General features: G+C 36.0%; 1 protein-coding gene across 1 annotated transcript in view; it reads left to right on the plus strand.

The window, feature by feature from the left end:
• The first annotated feature begins 2,286 nt into the window (after window positions 1-2,286).
• LOC106717546 (lachesin) overlaps window positions 2,287-26,616 on the plus strand; it is a 76,342-nt gene continuing 52,012 nt past the window's right edge. The window contains exons 1-2 of the mRNA XM_045679473.1: window positions 2,287-2,346; window positions 2,473-2,524. Coding sequence (XP_045535429.1) covers window positions 2,287-2,346; window positions 2,473-2,524 — 112 coding nt within the window. The remainder of the gene's footprint in view (window positions 2,347-2,472; window positions 2,525-26,616) is intronic.

The following is a 26,616-nucleotide window of genomic DNA, read 5'->3' on the forward strand; positions in this document are numbered from 1 at the left end:
GCCGATGACACCTGCATATTCACTTCCGGTCGCAAACCCGATGCTATATGTCGACGTCTCCAAACCGCTGCCAACACACTTGGTGCCTGGTTTCGGAAATGGAGGATCGAAATTAACCCTAGCAAAAGCGCGGCGCTCTACTTTTCACGCCAGAAAGGAGCTGTTCTTCCATCCATTAAACTCATGGACAGCCCAATACCTTGGGAAGACCAAGTTAAATACTTAGGTGTCATATTAGACTCTAAACTTAACTTCTCCGCTCATGTGACCCGGGTCAGGAACCGCGCGGCTTTCATCCTAGGTCGTCTTTCCGCGTTGATTAATAGAAAGAGTAAAATGTCCCTTCGGAACAAGGTGACACTCTATAAATCAGTAGTTCGTCCCGTCATGACATATGCTAGTCCGGTATTCGCGCACATCGCCCCGAAACAAATACATCGACTTCAGGTGATTCAGAATAGATTCATGCGTAGAGCCACGGGAGCCCCGTGGTACATGCGCAACAGCGATCTCCATATAGACTTGGACTTGCCCACCATTGCCCAACACCTGAAGTTGGCGTCGCGTCGTTATTTTGACTCTGCCGTCGGTCATCCTAATCCGCTAGTTGTAGGTGCCGCCACCTACAATCCAATCGCGCTCGGTAAGTTTCGTCGGGATTATCGTAGACCTAGGCACGTTCTTGACTTTCAAGACGATGCAATTACTATCGCCCAGGCTAAGCTCAAACATCACAAACAGATCACACGCCGCAGTCGATGTCGGCTGCGACAATCATTCTCGCGATACGGCCTCATAGCAGGCAGGTTTTCTCCTATTAATAGTAGAAGCGTTGCAGGAGTTTCTTCCGCCACTTCTTCTCCCAGCGCTAACGCTTTCCGAAGTGGTAGTAATGTTAGCTGTATTAATAATAGCAATCAGATAATAGCAACCGATCAAGCCGAGGTTCGGCCCTCTCGGGCACCCTTGAATCGGAATGCTAAACGCGTAATGAGTGACAGCCCAAGCCGAGGTCCCCGGCCGGCCATCTGCGCCCGGCCACCTCAAGCCCGGTGAAACTGTAAATGCCTCTCAAGGCAAACAGTGACTACTCAGTCACAAAAAAAAAAAAAAAAAAAAAAAAGCCGCGCCTGTCTACAATCAGCGCACCTGAGCGGTGCCTGTCTACAATCAACGCCAGAGCCGCGCCTGTCTACAATCAGCGCACCTGAGCGGTGCCTGTCTACAATCAACGCCACAGCCGCGCCTGTCTACAATCAGCGCACCTGAGCGGTGCCTGTCTACAATCAGCGCCACAGCCGCGCCTGTCTGCAATCAGCGCGCCATAGCTGCGCCTGTCTGCAATCAGCGCGCCACAGCTGCGCCTGTCTGCAATCAGCGCGCCACAGCAGCGCCTGACGACGAGCAGCGCGCCAGTGCAGCGCCTGTCGCGAGCAGCGCGCCAGTGCAGCGCTTGTCGCGAGCAGCGCGCCCGCATTGCGCCTGCCAACGAGCTGGTATCGAAAGACTCTATTCCATTGTTACAGATGAATTCCAGTGTTGAAGATGCTGGAAGAACGAGCCCGAGGACGGTCTCATGTCAGGAGAGGCCGTGTTAGGACTGTTGAGGGTAGCCACACAAATGTTAGGACTGTTGAGAGTAGCCACACAAATGTTAGGACTGTTGAGAGTAGCCACACAAATGTTAGGACTGTTGAGGGTAGCCACACAAAAAAAAGGATTTATAAGGAAGCGTGCGCTGCTGCTCGAGGCAGTCTCTTTCCATCCACCATTGCGGAACGTCTGACATTTTTGTTTATTTACGTTCGGTTTGAGTTTATCCTATTGCGAGGATTATTTAGAAGTGGAGTTAAATTCACTATTTCGCTGTTAATTTATTTCTTTTAAAATACTTTTGCATCAAATATCTAACATCAGAAGTGGGATAGGATCCGCGTGATTCTATCCACTTTGCTCACTCTGTGTTTGTGTTTGCATTTTCGTGAAAATAAATGCAAAGAGAAAAATGTCAGATCGTTACCGTGATAATCGTTGTAGTCGCAGTAAGTTGAGTTGAAATCAGAATCGTACCAGTGTTCGCGAAGCAAGGTTAGCGTGGACCAAGCCGTTTATTCTGCATGGGAATATGTGAGTAGTGAGGCTCACGCGCTGTCTGTGTATTTTACTCTGACAGGATTGTGGACACGATCTATTCAATTTGTACTGCGGTAAGATCGAACCAATATTTTTATATTTCAAGTTTTGATGCCAAATAAGACAACATCAGTCTTTTCAATTAATTTAAAGATGTGTTCTATACTTCAAACTGAAATTGAATACCTCGATCAGTTTATTAGTGAGGGTCAGGTAAGGCCGAGTCGTGATAAGATTAAAAGCCTTTCCCTGAGTCAGATGGATGTCATTATGTCGTAATAGTCATCGATGCCCTTTATGAGTATGAGACGTTTTTATATCAGGAGATGATGCTTCTAGGGTATTTTCAGGACTGACAAACTGCGGGACGCTTGTCCTACATGGTGCCATGGTGAGGAGAATCTGTGCTGTTTGATGATCCGATGTAGTTGTTACTGGATCTGTGGTTGTTTGATGATCCGATGTAGTTGTTACTGGATCTGTGACTGTTTGATGATCCGATGTAGTTGTTACTGGATCTGTGGCTGTTTGAAGATCCGATGTAGTTGTTACTGGATCTGTGGCTGTTTGATGATCCGATGTAGTTGTTACTGGATCTGTGCTGTTTGATGATCCGATGTAGTTGTTACTGGATCTGTGCTGTTTGATGATCCGATGTAGATGCTACTGGATCACTGTAACCCAATACACTGAGGCAAATTTAATCTATAAGGCCTGTGGCAGTGTGGTCCCTGAAACGCGCGCCTGAGCGGTGCCTGTCTACAATCAACGCCACAGCCGCGCCTGTCTACAATCAGCGCACCTGAGCGGTGCCTGTCTACAATCAACGCCACAGCCGCGCCTGTCTACAATCAGCGCACCTGAGCGGTGCCTGTCTACAATCAACGCCAGAGCCGCGCCTGTCTACAATCAGCGCACCTGAGCGGTGCCTGTCTACAATCAACGCCACAGCCGCGCCTGTCTACAATCAGCGCACCTGAGCGGTGCCTGTCTACAATCAGCGCCACAGCCGCGCCTGTCTGCAATCAGCGCGCCATAGCTGCGCCTGTCTGCAATCAGCGCGCCACAGCTGCGCCTGTCTGCAATCAGCGCGCCACAGCAGCGCCTGACGACGAGCAGCGCGCCAGTGCAGCGCCTGTCGCGAGCAGCGCGCCAGTGCAGCGCTTGTCGCGAGCAGCGCGCCCGCATTGCGCCTGCCAACGAGCTGGTATCGAAAGACTCTATTCCATTGTTACAGATGAATTCCAGTGTTGAAGATGCTGGAAGAACGAGCCCGAGGACGGTCTCATGTCAGGAGAGGCCGTGTTAGGACTGTTGAGGGTAGCCACACAAATGTTAGGACTGTTGAGAGTAGCCACACAAATGTTAGGACTGTTGAGAGTAGCCACACAAATGTTAGGACTGTTGAGGGTAGCCACACAAAAAAAAGGATTTATAAGGAAGCGTGCGCTGCTGCTCGAGGCAGTCTCTTTCCATCCGCCATTGCGGAACGTCTGACATTTTTGTTTATTTACGTTCGGTTTGAGTTTATCCTATTGCGAGGATTATTTAGAAGTGGAGTTAAATTCACTATTTCGCTGTTAATTTATTTCTTTTAAAATACTTTTGCATCAAATATCTAACAATATACTAGGTAGTGATTTATATGACTGCCGCGCAAAAAAGTTTAATTTTAACCATTTTGTAATTGGCGCTCGTAAAATGTAAAAATTAAGAAATAAAAGCTATAGTATTAGTAATAGTGTTCAGACTGCGTCAACGTGATCACTGCTTAGTTGGGTAGGCAATGATTGTGGCAATTATTCACCTCGCCACCTCCACCTTGCGAACGGAGTATCGGCGTCAGTTACCCTTTACCGCTTTCCGATTGTGCTCAGAATAACTTCCTTGATCCCGCCATTAAACAAAATTAACATATCATTTGTTTTAAGAAAATTGTAATTTCCTTTAATCACAGTTATATGAAGCAATATAATGCTCATATCAACAAGAAATGCGTTTCCTAACATACTGCTACACTCGGTGTAAAGTTGTATACATGCAGTCAGCATGTACTATATAGATTATGTGACCATTAAGCGACCCTAACTATCGCACTCTAAGTAATAAAGTAGTTATTTAGGGATTCCCTTCTCCATCTAGCTTGATAATGAAAAATCTACCTTAAACGACTGCTTAAGTAAACATAAAATGATTCTAGTGCAGCAGTAACTGTGTCAATTTTTTGAAATTATAATAGAATGAATTTAAACATAATATATCTATGACTAGTTACAATGTTTTTTGCATTTATCTTGAAAAAAATATCATTTCATAAACTGTATCAGCAAATTTCGACGAAATGAACAGCTTTCTTAACAAGACGACAAAGTTTGTTAACGTGGAAACAAAGCAGGCCACCTTGCACTAACGAATGTGCACAACGATATTAATAACCTTTCTTTGTAACTCCACCGGAATCGTGAATTAACGATGACACAGAGTACTTTTACATAGAACTTGCTCCATTATATCGTATAGCCATATCTAAAGCTATAAATGTAGAACATATTTCATTTATTTTCAATATAAAATAATATTTATGTTAGCACAAAGTTCATATAGAAAACTGAAATTATCGCAAATCTGGACGCAAATATTGCTCGATAAATATATTTCCGGAATCGCGGGCACGAGCGTACCATTTTGTGACAACCCTATTTTCGTATACGATCAAAGTGTTTCGTGATTGAATATTTAACGTATGACGAAAGCTTACATACATCTTAATATTTACGGCAACGTAAAATTTAGACGTATAATTTAAAAATATATTTAGACATAACATGCATCACTCATTTGATTTTAGATGTATTTAAATTAATTGTCGAATATACACAAATAACGCACGTTGTTAAAAAAATTAAAGCTTCACAAGCGAATTCAAATTGTAAAGTAAACTGCAAGTGTAATAGAGTATATTGATTGAAGTTCAGTTGGCCGCAATATGGAAGATTTGTTGAGAATAACGGTTGAACAGATAGCTCGAGTGGCCATTACAGATATCATGAGCGCTACGTTCGAGCCAGTGTACCTACGTCTCACTTGAGAAAACCCCCCTCGCTAGTCGCGTTCTTCTTCGGCTATATATTTTACCGTGCCGTAATTGAGAGATTTATATGCGCTAAAATTTCTTTGTCAGGAAAATTTGGCAAGATAATATAGATAAAGGTATTCTCCTTTTCAATAAATTAAAATATTACAATAATATGTAATCGAAATCGAATGCTAATTAAACAAAATGATAGTAAAATATTAGTTTTCAAAATGAATGAAGATCCGCCATGATGCTAGAGTACTAACCGTGCTAGAATGTAGTATAAATAAATATCCGATAATTTATCTTTCAAAATGTACTTACGGATATAATTATATCTAATATTAATAAGCAAACTGAAAAGAAAATATTAATAATTTGATCATGCACTCTAATAGAAATAAATAAAAAACAATCTTATTCATGCATGGTTTTTAAATATAAATTACAAAATAATAACGACTGTGTAACAGACGGCCGGTTGAGATGCATTGTCTTGCATTTATTTGAACATGATAGGAATGAATGTAAAGTAATATGTAGTGCTTGTGGTCTAGAAATTTATTATGAGCCATCTCATATTCGTAGCTTTGTTTGCTCGGACGTATATTTTTCTCATATCTCTCGGTAACTTGATAAAAATACACTACCAGGTTACGATATAAAAATTATGACGCATGTTATTTATTATTTAACTATTTTATTATTCGTTGAAATTATCTGATAAGTTGATTTTGAAAGCTTTTGCAATTAATCGTGAGTTATAAGGGGGCGTTACCATAAACGGTTGATGGAGAAATCTGTCTTAGGAAAATCAAATTGTTAAAGTTGTTCGAATATATTTGAGTAATATTTCAAGAGCACTCTTAGAAAGTTCTCTTTTTGCCCGATATAATTTAATAGTGTGTATGTTTTTAGACTGTTCAAGGACTTTCGATTTTCATACCCCGAGTTACATAATGGTTGAGCTGCATTTATTTTATGGGGTTAGTATTTAACATTTTATTATTTTCATAAAATTAAAGTTAATCTATTATAACAAGAGGAAGAAAAGAATATCTATACATAGTTTTTTAATAAAATATATTGTTATCGCCTACTTGAGGGTAAAATAATGCGTTATTGATGACCAAAATTGGTGAAGTTATTCAGCCGTCTAAAACCTGTCGTAGAGATATAGTAACCAAATTGGGCAAGGTATTAACACTGAATTTTATATAATAAAGGTGGGTAATTGATTTAATGTCATTGCTGTAAACGATTTTCCGTTTATCTTAAAGAAAACATCTAAAAAAGTATATTTATTGCTATGGGAATCACAAAAATAATCTAGTCAACGTGCAAATGGTTGCGGGAGTATCAATGGAGTTAATTTTAGAAAGCGGCCTTATCAAGATAGAAATGTTTGTCGTTGTGTACAGGTGAGCTCGCGGGAATCGCTATTTCGCGCACGTTCGACATCCGATAAAAGTTTCCACCACAATCACCTAAGAGCTCAGCTGTCAAGGAATAAACGTATATCGGTTTTGTTCCCGCCGCGTCCCTTGGCCCCGAGTTTTATGCATTGTTATTATATTAACATCCCATGTACGCCATTATGCTTGTTTCCATTGTATTCTCTAATCTGAATCGTCTTGAAATGTGTCGTGAGTGTGAAAATAATTGAATTTGAATTTTTTTAGAATGTTTCTAAGATATACTTAAGTATTCACATGTATGTAATTGTAGGTAAACCTTTTATATTAACAAAATGAAAAATTGAATCAGTTCTTTTTATCCTAAATAGGACAAGTAGATACGAAAGTCTTCACATCTTCTTTCCTACCTCCGCTTCTCTCCAAGCCTCCTTTTATCAAGGTTTGATTTATTTGTAGATTTATAATTTAAAATACAACTGAGCAACATTTTTCTTGAAAGTTTCATTAGAAAAATCGAAAGAAGTAGAAATGTTATGAAGCAACGGCGCCGTTCTTAATTATAGCTGTCCGATCGCACTCCGGGGACGCGGCTTCCATTTGTGGAGTTCGAGTTCAAACTAATTTAAACTTGTTTTTATTTGTTATTACTAACAACCGACCGCCATGCTAGATATGTTATAATCTACAGACTTATAAAACATTACGATTTCAGAAATCGATTACCTAGATCGTTTGTGTAGCTTATTGATTCACATAGTAATTAATGAGAATAACAATTGGATGTATATCTATATATATAAAAGAAAGTTGTGTTAGTTACACCATTTATAACTCAAGAACGGCTGAATCGATTTGACTGAAATTTGGTGGGCAAGTAGCTTAGAACCAGGAAAAGGACATAGGATAATTTTTACCCCGTTTACAATTTTTTTTATTCCGCGCGGACGGAGTCGCGGGTAAAAGCTAGTTATATATATGTGTATGTAATCTGTTTACAAAATATCATATGCTGTCAAAAGAGAACGACGTATGTACTGAGTTACATTGTTAAATTAAAATTGGTACTTATGTAGTTCGTATTATACGATTACATACTTTTTAATTCCTACTAATTCGATATATTTTTATTGTAATAATAAGAATGACTTACTAATTAGCTTAAATGTAAGGAAAATAACAAAGTTCAACAACAACAACATAATCACGCCGGTAACCCAGAGTGGTAGGCAGAGACCACGGACATCCATATGGCGCGGTTCTGACACCCTTCTCTCGCTTCTTCTACATTCATACATCTACGCATACACGCATTCTGAACGAACGGTAAAAGTCCGTCTGGGACCGGCACCGACGGACACTGCCGCTCACATTCGCGGCGTTATTTTAATTTTTTAATCTCCTTTCATTCATTTTTTCAACGTGTCCACACTATAACAAAATAAATTACTAATGTTAACCTAAACAACTTTCACTATAATTCAATTTACAAACATTGGCGTAGTTATTTCGGTTGAACGTTTATTTAAAACTGCATGAAGCCAAAATAGAACACTGAATAGAATAAGTTATTCTATAGTATCGTTTAATTAGCACACTTTAGAAGTATAATTCTGACGGAGTCCAAGCTGAAATGACTGGTGACCATGGGATACAAATGTAGAAATGAGTCATGAGTCAAAGACAAGATAATGCAGTGTTCTTTTGTAAAACATTAAATTATAAATGTAGTACTCGTATAAATTTATTATTTCCTCAAAGGATACTTTCTCGTTGTAAGATCTTTTGATTACTCTTCCAATAAGATACGGTCATTTAGCTAATGAGCGCACTCTCAAGTAAATAACTTGAACAAAGTCTACGTCAGCGAGATTCAGTCAACCTTTGGTGCTCTACAGACTGTCGGCGACTTGTAAGAGAAATAAAAAGATACCACTCGACAGTTTCCTTTCGTTCATTTCGTTCTTGCTTTACATTACCCTGAGACACTTGACTTCTTGTAGTACTTCTACAGTCAAGTGCCACAGATTAAATACATAAATTTTGTTATTTAATTATGAAACAGACTTATAAATAACAGGGAATAGTTTCAAAAATTGTGTCGCTATAACAAGCATATGGGTTTAGGCATGTTTTTTAATTTTGCTATCATACATAGTGATCTCGGCCAGATAGTGAAGTAGGTCCCACATAAGGGCAAAGATATTGTTAACAGTTATTAATAAATATACGTAAAAATTACTTGATACTGAACAAGTAATAATTAGTATTGTAATATATCAATAGACCTAGCAATATATATAATTATGATCGTGATTACAGTGCAGTTAATTATAATAAAGCTACGGGGAATTGTCAGAGAAAGCAGTCACTATGTGATTTACAACGAGCTTATGTAAGGTAAGGCGAATGCGCACCTTGCCGATGTATTGCAACAGTGTATTGTAGTCAACAGAACACAAATCCTACTCTATTACTGACACTCTCTATTATATACTATATATGTATGGTACATTGTTCATTTAACATTGGCAAGAAAAATGGTTTGATGAATTAATGATAACAGTCAATTGTTTTTGTAGAAAACAGTGTTTTAAATGATAAGGTATATTTTAATAATGTAAACACTGAGTGTAACCTTTGTTATTTGCACAAGACCAACGAACTGCTTGGTATTCCACTCACGTTCGCCCTCTGAGATAAGTTTCAAGCACAATTACCTGACCGTTCAGGCGTCAGGAAATATATTGGCACCTTCCATAGCATCACTGCCTCTCCATGAGCACTGCTCTGTCCTTTACAAACATTACTTACAAAGTCTGATTTTAATAGGCAATAAGGAAAAGAAAAAAATTCTAAAGAAATTCAAGCGTGAGTCAATCATTCGATGTTGTGTTCTTGATATTAAAAGTATTCTTCATCATTCTTACGTCACTGTTGATTGTTATGGTATTTCGTAAACAAAATTTACAAAAAATGATTAATGGGTTGTTATTTTTCTTCGAATAACACAGAATGCTTTACGCAAATATTGAAAAAGGATGTAATAAAATCAAAAGAAAACTTTGAAAAGTTTTAGGGACGTTATGGACAAAAGGCCATCGATCAAATGACAAAAATGCTTATTCAAACAAAATTTAATGGGTGTAGGAAAAATTGGCAAGAACTTGTTTTTATATTCAAGATCAACTATTGATCGTGACTAAGTCCACAAAGCAATTAGGTCGAACAATTGTCATAAATTCGTGCTATATTTGAGGTCTTATGGTGACAGTTTACTATATTTGATCCTAAGTGGGAAGTGAATATAATTCTTTGACTGCTTAGCACTGCGCTGTGTTTCCAAAATGGAAACATTGGCAATGTTAGAAAAATGTGGAGAAAGGGCTGTTTGGGTGAGCCGCAATATCGGGGCCCCTCGATTTCGGGATGGAATACTTCAGGCGGCTTCCATTCGATCGCAATCTCTATGCTAACAGCTTGCGATTCTGATCTTCGTTTAGCGGAATGACCGCAGTCACCCCAGTTCCTGTAACGCTTATTCCTTACACGTTCACTCCCCAAAAGTTTTTATGAACACAGCTTTTCGTCCACCTCTATTAAGATTCCTTTTTTCATAAACATTTTCTTTTCTCTACATTACTTAAGATAAACTAGAAAATACAGTCATGTTTGAAAGTAATTTGAACCATTAAAAAATAAAAACTTAGTACATTAATCTTTTACTTCATAACTTGCATGATTAAATTTTAAAAACAGTGATGGCTCACGAATTTTAACCCAAATAACTTTTTAATAGTCACGGAATACATTTGTATTGTGATGATACAACGAAATTTATAGTTTTGTTTTTTTGTGTATATTATACCAAATGATGATATATTTAATCAAATTTCCTCTCATTTTGTGAAACTCGCTTAAAATAAACATGAGAATTTACATTTCTAGGAATATACAGAAAAAGAAAATTTCACTAAATTCGTTTTATATTAACAATGTTATCAAATTTCCATATGAAAATTCATCTAAGATTCAAAAGTGCTTTATGTAAGATAGGATAATCTGATGCGCAGCTTGAATCAAAATTTTACTTTTACCGAGAGTTTTCGAGATAGTATTTCACTAATTGAAGATCACGGTCGGCATAACTCGTGTGTATTTTGGTCTGGGTACCGACTAATTTCATAATACACCTGAGTTAATCTAGGATTTCTAATTAGGGTGGTATAGTGTCTCACAAAACTTTAAATAATTTAGATAGAATTTCATTGAGTAGGTAACCTATGTTTATATGAGATGTATGTAAAATTACTTTAATCTTATGCTATCTGACCAAGCATATCACTCACTTATATTAACAACTTAATACAAAGAGTAACAAAAGAGCAGCTATACAAATTACTAAGGTGGCAGCGTTTGCTAGTTTTTGGAGTATTTTTTTATTATAAAGACCTAAGTGGAACAGTTTACGTAAGTACGCGAGGTTATTATTACAATATGTGTGTAGTACCATGATAAGAAAAAGCACATTTACTTATTTTTTAATTACAAATGTAAAATATAAAAATTAAGAAAAGGAAATAGTAATTTTAAAAGGTTTTTAATTATGAATTAATGAAACTGAACATCAACCTAAATCGTTAATGACTATTTGATCAGATTAAAAACGTAAACTACGATTTAAATTTTAATGTAAAACTATATAGCACGAAAGCTTAGATTTACATCTGGCTTTTATTACTTATACTGAAATAATTCGTGAAACAAAAAGAATGAGGGGTCAAAAGCAGATGGTCCGCTTTTATAAAAATGTTGGAGGGTTGTGAAATATGACACACTGTTATTTCTTCGCACACCCGGTCAAGAGTTATTGCATTCCATTATACGTTTTCTCTATCTAAAGGAAGCCATTTTCACTAAAGGAGAACTAAACTGTCTAAATTTTCGCTTATCATTTTATCGCGCATGAAAGTATGAACTTGCATAAATCTTTTACTTTTATGACTAATATTGTTTGTGAAATTTTACTTTATAGAGCCAAAGGAAATAAATTACGGCGTAATATTCATTTATTGGTGACACACTGTAATGGCGTTCATCGGCGGTCGCTTGGCAAACTGCTCGATGGCTTATCCGAGAGCTTGGCCTTAATTGCAGACTTAAAAAGATATTTGTAATAATACTGAAAGGATTACCTTCACATGCTATAGGTACTTAAATTTTATAAATGTTTCTATAATGCAAAGATAAACCAATATTTTATTTTTGATCGTTAAACTTTTATTTATTCATTTTTATGTCTTCTTAAAAGTAATAAGATTTAGTATTATAGAAAAGTTATATTTCGAAAGCTTTCAAGTAATATATTCATAAAAGTGTTGGCTTTTTTAGGAGAGTATGATGTGTGCGTATGACAAGGCAACTTATCTGTGTAATTACAAAGTAGTGAAATCCCAAAGGACTTATACGAGCGTAGCGTTGGCCGTTGGGCGATCCCTTTCGACTTGCCAAGCGCCGATGCCAAGCTGCGTGAGAGATTGACAATAGACTCAGTGGCTTGGAAGGGAACACCTTATCTTTACTACATTGTGTGTCCCAAATCACGTGAAACGCGAGTGCCTCGGGCCATGAACGAGATTCACATTCATAATAAAGATTAAGCAAAATGTTTTACAGTATTCGCTCGGTGCGCCATGAAAATGTATTTTAATTTACACCTTAATTCCAATACTAAAATGTAAATAAGGTTTAAATGGCTTTCGTTTAAAATGCTCAATGGTAACACAGTTACGTGGCTCTCTTGCTCTATTTTCGACTTAACTGTAGTTCGACGGTCGTTAAACTTCCAAATTAGACCAACTCGTCTCGACTGTCATTCGAACAAGAAAAAGTACAATTTTCTTTCATGGTATTGCCCAAAGTTTTGACTGTATCGTTACCATAATGACTTAATGTATTTCAATCGTTAACTTAGCATGGTTTTGATGTTATTTTATTAATAAAACTAGGTAACATTATACCTTAGGTAAATAGCTTTAGATGAGGCCCCAAATTCAAGTATATAACGCAAATTTTCGGAACCCTTACGAAGTAATCGAAGACGCCGGGTATTCCTTGAGTAGTAGGCATCGGGTTCCCGGTAAAGAATACGCCAACCTTGTATCGGATGTACGTAATCGAAGCCTTTCGTGTCTTCGTTCAATAAATTAATAGGCATTAGATAAAAATTTGACAAAGAATTGGAGGAAGTATAATTTCATAGAGAATTTTAAAAATGGAATACCTACAATATTTCAGCCTTCAAATCTCAATAAATCGTCTAGGCGTGGTAACGAGCTCACTGCGGCGTAGTCTCTGCGGATACGTATTTTATTGGATTCAGTGAAACGTTTTTCAGGTCCATAGGATTATTTACGAGCGTCTGCGCGCCGCCGTCGCGCTGCAGAAATGCAGATGGACACAAAGCATAAGCACTTTTACCTACCTCTTATTCATCGAGCAAAATGCAAACCGGAAGAATGTTACATCGAATCTTTTTATTTGATTAGATTTCTCTGCAATCGGTTAAAGGAACGTTGATAAAGAAAAGTTGTATGTATATATATTGTTGTATTGTATAACTTTAATTGTCTTGTTTTCGTATATATTTGCGATCTGGCGGTATTAAAGTGCAGTCACAGGTGGTGCCCGTGATTAATTGGCCTCGGAGGAGTGAGAAGCGACGCGACGCGCCCCAAACTATTTATTTATAAACATGTGCTGTGATCGGAAAGATTTTTAAGGTAAATCTTTTGGAGAAAATTATCTCAAAGTAATATTCGTTGAACTTTAAAAAAATATATATTTGAGGAAAAAGATATATTGAAAATTAATATTTTAATGCTTGTCTTTTAATTGAAAAACTACCGAATCTATTTTTAATATTCTTATATCAATAAAGAGCTCTTCTCTGAAAAACTACAAACGCTATTAATTATTTCTCAATTTGTTTTAAATATGTTTAAATTTAATATAAAATCAAAGTTAGAACTCTGAAAGTTAGTTTAATAGCTAAAATTTTTTGAATCATTTAATGAGGTCACGTTATTATATCTTGGCGAAACATTTAAAAACATTTAAATCTTTAATTTGTGTTAAATAAATGTTCAAAATGTTTTTAGGTGTACTAATGACGTTCAAGGTTTTTTTCTGGCATTTCCTTGGTATAGTGTCTCTGTTCAGGCAAAGCCCGCGCAGGTGGGAACCGTGATTAATCAAGTCGGGGGCAAACACCGCCCTATTTATATCATGTCGGAAACAGCCACCACCGAGGCGTATGTCTGCTGAGCCACAAGGGATTAACTACAATTTTATCATTTTACCAATAGAAACTCAAATATAATGTCCTTTTTTTCTAATGTCTCTGAAATTTTAATTATGCATTTTGGGATTATACATTGTGAATCTTATTATATATTTAATCTCCGATTAATGTTTGAATCAAAGTAGCCTTTATACAAAAAAAATTGTGCAGTTTTTTTCAATTCCAGACAATAGATAATCCGATATAAGTCATATATTATGAATATATTTATGTTTGAAAAATAACCATTACCAGTTTCGAATAGCCAATTACTGCGGTGTGTTTAATGCAAGTGAATGTTTAATTTCTTTTCCGTTTTATTTTAGTGGATTAAGTGTCGTAGCAATTAGTCCGTTGCCGGATATTTGGACTGTGGAGCCTTATTTATAGTCAGTAGTAAACCCCAGGCGAGTCCGCCAGCTTCTCCCCAAGGTGGAACAGCCAATACATGCAAATTCATTAGACGTGCATTTACATATTTATTTCGAATTAAATGTTGCAAATGTAGCTAAATATATTGACATCAGTTGCTATAGTATAGTATATATATTATATATAGTATAGAGAGATAGGAATTTGTTAAGGGAATTTCTGACTAACGAACGTCAGAAATAAGTCTAAAAGAACGTTTTCTAATATCATCTGTAAAGATAGTGTGTTAGGTATTATTAATATAGATCAACGCTTAGTAGAGGCGATGATTATTTTAATATTATATTCTTGAAGATAAACAGTGCGCATAGGAGCGTAAGTGATAATTTTTAATTTATTATAACCTGTCAGATTTATTTAAGATACTGTATTTGTATTCAACACTTTATGTGTAAAAAAAAATAAAAATCACAACTTTTTATGTTTTTTTATGTTTGCCTATTATCAAAGCTTTTTATTCAAAATAGATTTATTCAAGTACCGAATTCATAACCCACGCATTTCTGACCTTTTAGCTGTAAAAAAGTTTATACATACAAAGATGAAAACAAATTTAATGCTTATAGGAAAACGGGAAGGCGTATACTTGAAGGGGACGCGTTTCCCTAAAGTATTAAAAGGGGAGAATGAAATTCATTGATGTCCCTAACCAATAAAAACCTTCCATTTAATTTTTTAAACAAAGAACTTTGTATTAGTTGGTGAAAAAATTAAAAAAAGTCAAGTGGCAATACAAGTGTTAATGTAATATTAACGAAGATTTTCATATCGTTTGCCAAAAGGTGAAATTCTTACTAAACTAGTCTTATTAAAATTAATCTTATGAGATGTAATAATTTCTATGCACGCCAAGGGTTAATACCGAGCATCTATGAATAAATATGAAGGGCAATTCAATGAAAATTAATTACAACTTTGGTTTATGCATTTATTCCGTGTACGTTTACACTCTATTAGATCCTTGGCAACGGTATAGACGTAAAGGGGCTCTTAACATGTAATAAATGTTTCCTTTACTCCAATAAAGTGGGGCAAATGCAGCGAGCGCGGTCGCGGGAACGGTCTCATTGCCTTCATTTAAAACAATCTCTGCACTGAAATTAAATCTCTTACAACTCGTTATTAAAAATAGCGCTGCTTAACGTATGCACATAAAAGTGTTTATGTGAGCAAAGCATTGTAAGCCACATTTTTCAAGCTTAGGTAAATTTCTTGCTACTTTAAGCACGAAACTTTTTTTAGAACAATAAGGCTTGTGTATTTTATTTTTAGGTCGTCGCTATATTTCATATGAAAGTATATATATTAAGATAATAGAGATACAAAAAGCACTGTATTTATTAAACTGATTTTTTTTTTAAATCATAAGGTGGCAAAAGAGCAAGCGGCTACATTAATAAGCAGAAATAGCGAATCGATCATTACCCATAGACATCCACAATTGAAAATGCGTTGCTTACCTTTAATAGAGAAGGACATACTTGGGGGACGCACAGAAAAATGTATGTCGTTAAAGAGATTTTCATATTAATTATCAACATTCTAACATTATGTTCCTAAAAGCTTCCAATTTAGGACGTGAAAATCCTACAGGGTAAAATTATCAGCAATATGTTACGCCTACACGTATATTCAGAATTAGTGTAATTTGTCAACAGTACGCTAATTAATTATTCTAATGATATGACCCTCAGGTGCGTAATTTATATAATCACTGACTCTGGCTCCTCTTGCTTACTGATTACGGAATTAAAGAAGCGAGGGAGTCTTGTAGGAAATTGTTCTTTAGACCCGGAGACACCAGGACTGCGATACTGCCCCCAGGGCGCACATTAAAACGCTAATGTCCTTTGTTTGTTAACTTGCCAGACATTGTGCAAGCAGAATATGCTTTGCTAATATGAATTTTGGTGTAAAAAGTTTTGCATTAAATACAGATTTCTTAGCCAGCAATTTTGCCAAGTGGTACAATTTATTATAAACCCCTTTTTCGTATAAACTTAAGATATTTATTAACAAAGTAATTGAAATATTTTTAAGTACTTTGAATTAGTAAGCAAAGCAGGCATCGGTGGCTCAGCGGTTAAGCACTTGACTTATAATCGACAGGTCCTGGGTTCGAATCCCATTATTTACCAATGTGTTTTTCGATTTTCGTTTTACATATGTATATTTATCCGAATAATGTTAAAAATCTGCACATATCTGAGAAGACATTCAAAGATATGTGTGAAGTCAATCAAAACGCAGTGGGCCATGTGGCTGACTACGGCCTAGTTGCCCCTAACTTAGGGTAGGCTCCGAGCCCCTCAGTGGGGACGTATAGTGAGCTGATGATGATGATGAAGCAAATATTCTCAATTCGCTAATGAAAATGTTATAATTTATCTATATATATAAAAGAAAGTCGTGTTAGTTACACTATTTATAACTCAAGATCGGTCGAACTGATTTAGCTGAAAATTGATGGCGAGGTAGCTTAGAACTAGGAGACGGACATAGGAACATAACAAAAGTAAATTATGATGTTATATTCATTGGTTTTCATGTTACACATATGAGAACGTCTTGGGTTAATATACATTTTTATTTGTCGAAGTTGGTGGGATCATCGCAGATGACGACAGAAAACGCCCCGAGGTAAGTCACTTCATTCAAACTTTCGCCAATTTTAAACAAAAGTTTTGCTTAGATACAAAAGTTGATGATGTTAAGACCCTTTTGTTTCAAAATAGGGTATGTAATTGCGTCAAATAATAATCTTGTTACAAGCCTCAAGATAAACTTTAGGAACAAAACATAAACGACCCTTAAGAAGTTTGGAAAATATAAAAATATGTTTATATTTTTTAGAGAAACTTAAACTTGTATCCAGAAGAAAATATTAATAATATTATACAGGATGTCCGGGAATGACGTGTACAAAGTACAAGTACAACAGATTCTTTGGTCCAGAATTATGACGATTTAACCCTAATTACCTCTATCCAAAGTTGTTTCGTTTAGCCGCTAGAGGGCTTTAAAGTTTGCAAATTATTTTACATTTATTCAAATATCTCAAAAAGCCATGGTATTCCGTTAACGTACTCCAATGTACATGTTCCCAGGCACACTGTATATTGTTTTTTATATAATTTTTGTTTTGTTTTTTCACGTAATTTTGTATGCTCACGGTCTATCATTTCATGATTAGACGTTTTGTTTCGCATGTAAGAAAAACGGTAAGATATATGAAATTATGCACACAGGAAATAACATTTAAAACTCCAAACTTGAAAAAAAAACTTCGTGCGTAAATACTCCAGAGAACGTTTCGGTTGGCTAGTAAATTGTAATGAAATAACGCTTCAAAAGTATCTGCAAGATTAGCCTGACACCCTGGACATTAATATCAGAAGGAAGCCTCAGGCTTTCGGATTAAATAAATGAAGTGAGTAATAATTAATTGGACTTTCACCCTATTTTCCGTTCGGTGACAATTAATTTCCGGCATCGTGGAGAAAAGAAACCCTTATCACGAGCGTTTCGCGCTCTTCGTTTGGATTGAAGTGACAATTAGACCGTTACGGGCCGAGCGAAGAAAAAAACACAATCGCCCTTAACTCCATTTAAGTACTCCAAGTTGAATGGGGAACTTTAACGATTTTTACTATAAAATTTATCTTATAAAAATTCTGACCCAGATCTCGACTATACTGAAGGTTACATTTAAATAAAAAACACTTGTTTTCGTTGTTAACAAAAGTTAAATATCGTCAAAGTATAGTCAATGTTGTTTAGAAAATTACGTTTGAACTAATTTTCGTATTGTCAGAAGTGGTATTGAGCAATTTAAGTCATCATTATCCATATATGTCTAACGAATACGTTTGTTTTGAGAAAAAAGCAAGGAATATGAAAGAGCAAAATAAAAGTATAAGCATAATAATTTATACATAATGGTTGTATTAAAATGTAACATATCGCAGGAATGAGACACATATATAATATATAATAAAATAAGACATTAGTGCCGCCTACATTTCCGAGATCGAAACAGACGATTTGTCATATTGCGACGACATCTACGTAGGCCGCGTTCCATCGTAATCTAGTAAAAACACAAGTCGGCCAAAATAACAAGTTCATAGTGTGAGTCATTTGTGCTTAAACAAAGCGTCAACTGCAGAGTTGCCGTTAGCAATAACTGAGATCATTTTTCATGTGGTTCATTCGAGCGGTCGAGGAGAGCTATATAATAAATCATTGTTGCCAGCATCACAACCTTATTATTTAGCCCGGCCGGCTTTAGCCGTGCATGTTATAAATTCTTTCATCTATCCAGAACGGCCATTGATCATTCATACGGTGTAATTACCGTAATTAAGTGATAAGCAACATTATACGCAAATTTATGCGACATTACTGATACTGCTTTCACGTTTTGGTATTTGATTGTATAATTTGGTAATGTGGTTGAATAACAAACTGGGTTATAAACTGTTCTTACAAGACTAGCTATTTAAGTATTGCGTATAACAAACCTTACTTCTTACTAATAAAGTTTAGATGTATACGAGTAGATGGATGTTTTTAGAAGATACATATTTCCAGAACATATAACTTCAAACTTTCGTGGTTTTTACAAATATAATGTTCGTAAGCCTAATCGTGGTAAGAATCCCGTTTCTTACGAACATTATATTTCCAGAACGGTGCAACGGATCTCGATGTAACTTGGCATGGATGTAAAACCTAGTCTGGATGAATACATAGGTTACAAATTAAGATTTTTTTTTAAAGCCGCGCGCGCGGTGTTGCGCGTTACAGCTTTTGTAATACAAAGAAAGTCCGTTCAGATTTATAGAGGCTCCAAATTAATATGACGAAAAATTTTGACAACTGAATAGATCATAACAAAAATAAAGCTTTTTATTTACGATAAGTACTTTGTCTGTAATTCTATTCTTATGTACTTCGCTATTTGTTACTCTGCTAATATTTCTCATTTCTCAGTTCAAAATCACATAGATTTTGCATCTTGTATAATAACGCGAATGGACGTCCTCGCTTTAGTCAATTGGGTTCCAAAGTTGAAATTTTGTTTTTCAAACAAAATAAGCACAAAACCGAGTTCATTAATTACGTCCCCTTAATGTTGTTAGCGCGAGATGACTTACTAAAATATATGAGTGATTGATTCAATCCTGCGATATCATGTTTCAATTATTATACGCTCCTAATATTATCATAATAAAATGCTTTTATGATGATTTTGGTGGGATTTATTTAGGCTTTTAGATATGAGAAATAATAAAATTTAGATAATAAATTAAAACGAGTTGAAAATAAATGCGACTTAACGACGACATTTTCTAAGCAAATAAGATTGTAATGTGGCTTAATAATAGCTATAATCAACCATTATAAAATTAAGAATAAAAATACTAAACTCAAAGACATAACAATAAATATGGAAGATCGGTATTCAAATTTATATAAAACAAGGCATATTTTATTTAACGAAGTCTTGGCATTCAGCGGGGAGCTGAGATTCTACATGTAATCTGTGTTGAAATTACGTGCCGACATAAGAAATAGCTATAGGCCTTACTGAGTCTGGCCCGTGTTATTTTATTTCATCGTTCCGGAGTCAGAGTCGACCCCATTTGTCTTTGTTCTCCGTTTCCTATATTTTTGCACGCAAACTCCATTATCTAATTTAGCTTTGGCTGGATGCCAGGTCGGCAGTGCTCCTTGCTTTTCTGAAAAGGAGTTTCATTTCTTTATATTAAACACCTAAGCATAACGCGTAGAATTACGTAAACAGTTTTACAAAACAAAAGGGGATTCGGTTTAAATCGAAATATTTACGTGCCGGGATCGCTTAGTAGCCCTAAACAATAATTCAAAATAACATCAAGATTGGAAGTGGGAATGGACGGTGAGATTTGGCTCGCCCCTCGGAAGCTCCTCAAACGAATAGGCAATATCAGCCGGCTTTACATGATTGAGATGCATCATAAATTATAATAGAACAAAATAGGCACTTTTCTTTCTAGCGTATTACAGTCACGTACTGCTTTCCGTTATGTTACCGCCACAATTACCGAATACACACATTACGTGCTTACATACGGTCTCACACTGAGTTCGCTTGTTTAATTGTTTATAGGCAGAACGCTGCATTACCACGCGTATAAAACGTGGTTGAATAACAACAGGCAAAACCTCGCTACATTATATTTATTAAAATGTTAAACTATGAATTTATATATATGTGATTATTAATACTGATTGCTTTAGGGTCATTAATTCATTGTGCAATCTTATTACATTTATAATTCTTTGTTGGTAGTTATTTTAAGACTGTAATACGAGTATGTACGACCAATACGATTGTTTTATGTTTTGAATTCATTTATTTGTAAAATTATGAAACAACCTTTAAATAAATTTGAACAACTAACTACTTGTAATTTTAGTCTTGTTGTGTCACTTTTAGATGGGTATCAGCTGATTAGCAATCGTCAGTACGGTTTCCGACAGCGTCGCTCAGCTGGCGATCTTCTTGCGTACCACACGCCTCGATGGTCGGAGGCAATCGAGGGCAAGGTTGAGGCCCTGGCCGTTAGTATGAACGGCCAAGGCCTTTGATCGGGTGTGGCACTGAGCACTTCTTTCGTGAAACTACGCGCCTGGATTGCCAGCTTTTTGGAAGGTCGGAGCATCAAGGTCGTTGCCGACGTGCATGCTCGGACAAACCAATTAATGCTGGTGTCCCACAGGGCTGTGTACTGTTGCCCACCCTGTTTCTTCTGCATATCAATGACATGCTGCAAATTAGCAATATCCATTGTTATGCAGAATATAGCACGGGTGATGCACTGTACATGACCCGCGTAACGTTTCTCGGGCTACTGCCGATGAGAACCGGACCAAACTTGTGTCTGAACTAGAGACCTACTACTTACTAGGTGAAGTTTCCGATTGAGGTCGACGAAATCTTGTTGATTTCAATCCCAAAAAGACGTGGATCTTCGTTTCGAGGACTCTCCCCTGTTTGCCTCAGCCAGTATCAGTATTCTCGGCGTTGACATATCGAAAGACGTTCGGTTTCGCGGTCGGTTGGGAGACAATGCCAAGCTAGCCTCCAAAAAACTGGGTGTGCTCGGCAGAGCGAAGCAGTATTTCCAACCCGGCCACCGCCTTCAGCTGTATAAGGCGCACGTTTGGTCCCACATGGAATATTGCTCGCATCTCTGGGCTGGAGCACCCCATTACCAGCTTCTTTCATTTGACTGCATACAACAGAGAGTGATTCGAATCGTCAACGACCGAACTCTTACTGATCGGCTAGACACTCTGGCGTTACGGAGGGACATTACTTCCCTCTGCATTTTCTACCGCATCTACCACGGGGAGTGCTCAGAAGAATTGTTTGGAACAATTCCTGCCGTCGAGTTCCTTCATCGGATGACACGACAGACCGGCAGGTTCCATCCACGCCATCTCGATCGCAACGCATCTGCGATTCCTTTGGTATTGCAGATGTTCATGGGCGCCGATGACACCTTGGTGTTGCCGCTGCTCGTTTGCCCCCTTCTCTTATAAAAAAGGAAAAATTACACTCAATAAAAACAAAATTATTGCTTAAAGCATAATTAAAATTAAATATACTTTTAGACTTAGAGGTATGAATATGTTGCCCGCCGTCCCCGCGGATTATTTTCTATGTCCATGCAAAATTTCATCTAGATCCGTTGAGCCGTTCTGGAGATACCTTCTATCAAAAATCCACTAATTCATCCATCCATACATTCTCATTTATAGTATTATTAAGATTTATTTTGTACAACATGTAAAATAAAATTTTAGCAGGTACAATTTTAAAAATACTTTGTCAATAAATATTATAAAATCACATAGTTATTGTACCTTCCTTTACGAATACATAATTTTCGTATTTCATTAATAACTAAAGAGTCGGTCTTTCATCATCAATTGAAAGGAATTTTACCTACGGAGCTGTTTTATCAGGCGTAAAATAAGTTAATTAATTTGCGAAATGGCTCATCGAAAGTTGTTTTAATCCCCAGGGGAGTCTTTAGAAACGGAGTTTTATTCAAATCTGCATTCGAAGCGGGCGCCACGGTTGAACTGCACGTTAAAATGGCGCCTTGGTCCTACCAACCTCAATACTTACTGTAGTAATGCTAATCTACAGCTTTTACTTTATAATTAGCATTCAAAATCCTTTGAAGTTTTATCTTAAGCAATTTATATATTTCAACAGCATCCCAGTACACTGAGCTGATTCTTGATAAGACTTGATTCTATATAAAATAAGACGAAACATCTTTCGCTCCTCAAGATGGTTAACTGTACTTTGTAGGAATTCTCAGACCCTAGCTTAAGACTTGATCCTATTGGATATCGCGTAACTTTTTAATAATTAAATCTTTACCTTAATTTAATCCTTCTTACTTTGTAAACTTATTATAAACCTAAAAATTAACAAACGTCTTAAGGCGAAAAACGTTTACAGGAGCAGGTTGTGACCATGTCTATTATTTAGATGTATATTTACTTTCATGATAGATGATTTAATATATCTATCATGAAAGTAAATATACGTCGTTTAAGGTGGCTCAGAGTAAGATGTTTTAATTAAATCCAAGTCTTTGCTATAAATAACTGTGGCGGGACAACCCGGCACTAATAGCTAGTGTATTTAATCCGGTAAAATACTGTGGCCCCTGATTTCCATAAGCTTCAATTGTTTGTACTTTCTACCTGACTGTGATTTAGTTTGGACCATTATGTTTATGTTTATCTTCAGTCAACTTACAAGTTAACGGCGAGTTTCCATTGTCGTACTACCAGTACAAAAATTCACGGTAATCTCTCTCTCATTCACGTTGAAAAACGTAGATAAACGTATGTTTTTATATTGGTATTTTTGGAGTGGAAACTCTTGGAAAGTTGTAACAGTTGTTATACAGATGAATCAGAAAAGAATGTAATAATCTTACTAATATTATAAATGCGAATGTTTAGTTGGATGGATGGATGGATGGATGTTTGTTTGAAGGTATCTCCGAAAAGGCTCAACAGATCTTGCTGAAATTTAAATACTCAGCCAAATAAAATATGCCTACATCGTAGTTTATATTCCCCAAAACCACATTGTTAAAGAGTTAGGGGACAAAATATTAAAATAAACCCTTGTGCGATGGTAGAAATTCTTAGAAATTGCAATAAAATTAATGACCCGAAAGAGAAACGTAGCTCGAACATACTTGAGGCCCTGTAGGGAACGAGGGGTGCCTTTTAACTCTTTTTCCACTCAACATTGTTACCTCCGCAAACGGCGCGGCATCGTGAGTGGCGTACACAATCTTTCTTTTAAAATCAAGAAATGAACAGCATTGTTTTTGTGTCCTATTTCGTAAATTCAGTTTGAGTTTTAAATTAAATTGGATTATTAGCTTACAAATTTTTTAAACAGAACATGACCCGTTTGATCCAGAATTATATACCCTGTATTATCCTTCGCTTATATACGAACAATCAGCTTAATATTTATATAATATTGTTTATATAATTCTTAACTAGAAGCAATTTACGATGGATGATCATATGCAACAATTTTTTTATATCTGAAAAGTAGAGACATGTTGCCAATTGGTTTATTAAGGTTTAAATAAACAATAGCATTAAAATAGCAAGTTTGTGCAACAAAGCGAAATTATTCTGTGTCTAGACAACCTTCTGTTGTACAAAGTTATTTTTGACAAGCAGTCAAAATCTGGAAGTCGACGATCCATTCTGGTCTCTCATACAAACAGAAGTGAACTCTGTTTATTTTAGTTCTCGCCATTGTTGTTCGCGATACTTCATTTTGTAAGGGTAAGCATTTTCTTAGTTACTTTAATTGCCTTTGTGTTTAAAAAACTACAGTTTATTTAAGAATTTAATTTGCAAAGCTATTCGTGCTGTAAAAATATACGAGCCTTGTGTAGTTTACAATAAATAAACGATAAAGGAAATATTACATTAAGTATTCAAGTTAATACAATGCATCACCAAAATTTGACTAAAAAGCTTTTTCCCGAGGAAGTATATTTTTATTTAACCAACACAGTGACACTAAGCCTAATTCTCTGTCGCCGGCGAACGTGCCGTGCCACCTTCTAATTTACATTTTGTTTACAAATTGCTCAAATGCAAAGCGAAAATAAAATTTCGTACATGTATACTGTTTTTTTTTATTTTATGATTCTGTTCAGATAGAAAATGTTTTATCTACTTGACATTATTTCGACTCTACGGAAGCAAACTATTTCTGACTTTTATATTATGACCTCTAACAATGTCGATTTTTTTATCGAATGTTAATTGTTGGATATTACATTATCTTCATATATCTAGTGTTTATACTGCTATTATTGATGTTTATATTAGGCGGAGTCAAAACTTAACATTGACTAAATAATATAGCGCTACAATTTTCTAGTCCGGTGGGCTAAAATACAATTAAGTAGCCGGCTTGTCGGGTCTTATGTGCAAACTCATGTCATTATTTGTTTACTCGTCTGAGATAACTGATAACTTTCATCGGGCCAGACAACATTTTGGATCTTTAATGATGTAAAATACAATGTTTCGAAATCCGAATATATTCTATTGAATTCGTAGTTCGCTTAGAAATAGAATAATATGCTTTCTCCTTACAATGGCATTGTTTTAGTATTGTGCGAGGATTTATTTTATATTCATTACATGCCCCGGTCATATTTTAGTCCTTTGATCCGTGAGAAATGTAATTTATCCAGTTCTCGTGATATATTTTGAATATTACAATACTTATAATTGACCCTTACAAATTATATTTCAATTGTGTTTGCGGAAATTCGAAAAATTAGTACATAGTTAGTATTAAGCATAGCTTTTTAGTTTAATTAATTTAAACTTGTTAATTTGTACTAAACTTAAATATTTAGGAAAAGCAAAGGTCATATGAAAATACACATAGATTGAGTGGAGTCGTGCATATATGTAGCTCGTTGCGGTGAGCCGCACCGTCTCGGCGCCCACTGAGGGCACGAGTATCTCGACGTGAGTGCAAAACAGATTTACGTAGCTTGTTAGTGTTCGGCAAGATATAAAGGATGTCTGAATGAAATGGTGACTGCCATTAATACATGTGGATGTCGTAGACTGCACTTGTAAGGGAATAAATACAAAAAAAAAACTATTTAATGGAAACTTTGTGATTGAAATGCTTTATACATTTGTCGTGAGCTCATATATCAGTATGTCTGTTCCGAGAAACTCAGGCCTACCCTCAATAAGGGATTATTAGGAAAATTCTTAACGTGGGTGACTGAATAGTACGGACTACGCTGGTCCAGTGCGGATTGGCTGTTTTCCACACATCTTTGAATTTCTTTGCAGATATGTGCATGTTTTTTACGATGTTCATCCTTCACTGGAAAAACGTTGAATACATGTAAATACGAAATTCAGTCAGGTCCTCTAAAATACAACGCCTGTGCTGAACCCAATGCGCCACCGATGCTATTATAATTTTGTAGCACATAATAATTTAAACTTTGTTATTTTTTACTCAACTTAAGAACTAAGATATTATTTATAGTACCAACGCAAAGTTCAATGCAGTACAATGGGAACGTATGCAGTCTGTGTATTTATAAGTAATAAACTTGATATTTCTTCAAGTCAAGAAGTTTTGTTAACTAGGAACTTAGCTATAAAGTTTCCTTTGGCTTTTATATAAGAAATATTCTTTTACGCAAGTATTGATTTCGTTTTGTCACTGAATTATTTAAGTAAACAATTTTAAGTTACGCATAAATGGTAGTTTGCTTTAAACGTTTCCAAATAGTACCAATTACTTTAGTCACGTAGATCTGTTTTGTCGCTGTTTCATCCATTATAAATTTTTTAAATTTTTTATCAAAGAAAAATTTATGTTTCACATTTTCACATACTTAATAACATTTTCCTTCCAATTTTTGTAATGTATGAAACGAAATTGTAAAGGTTTAACGCTTCATTGGTTTTGTTTGAAGCACAAAGGTGCACAATTTCTGCATTTCCGTACTATATAAATAAACTACAATTCACAAAGGCAGATAACAGACACACAGAATATATTTACACATGCACCCACAAAAATGAAGTACTTATCACAAGTTCAGTTGGATTTTTGG

This window comes from Papilio machaon, chromosome 9 (genome assembly GCF_912999745.1).
Source record: "Papilio machaon chromosome 9, ilPapMach1.1, whole genome shotgun sequence".
Lineage (NCBI taxonomy): Eukaryota > Metazoa > Arthropoda > Insecta > Lepidoptera > Papilionidae > Papilio > Papilio machaon.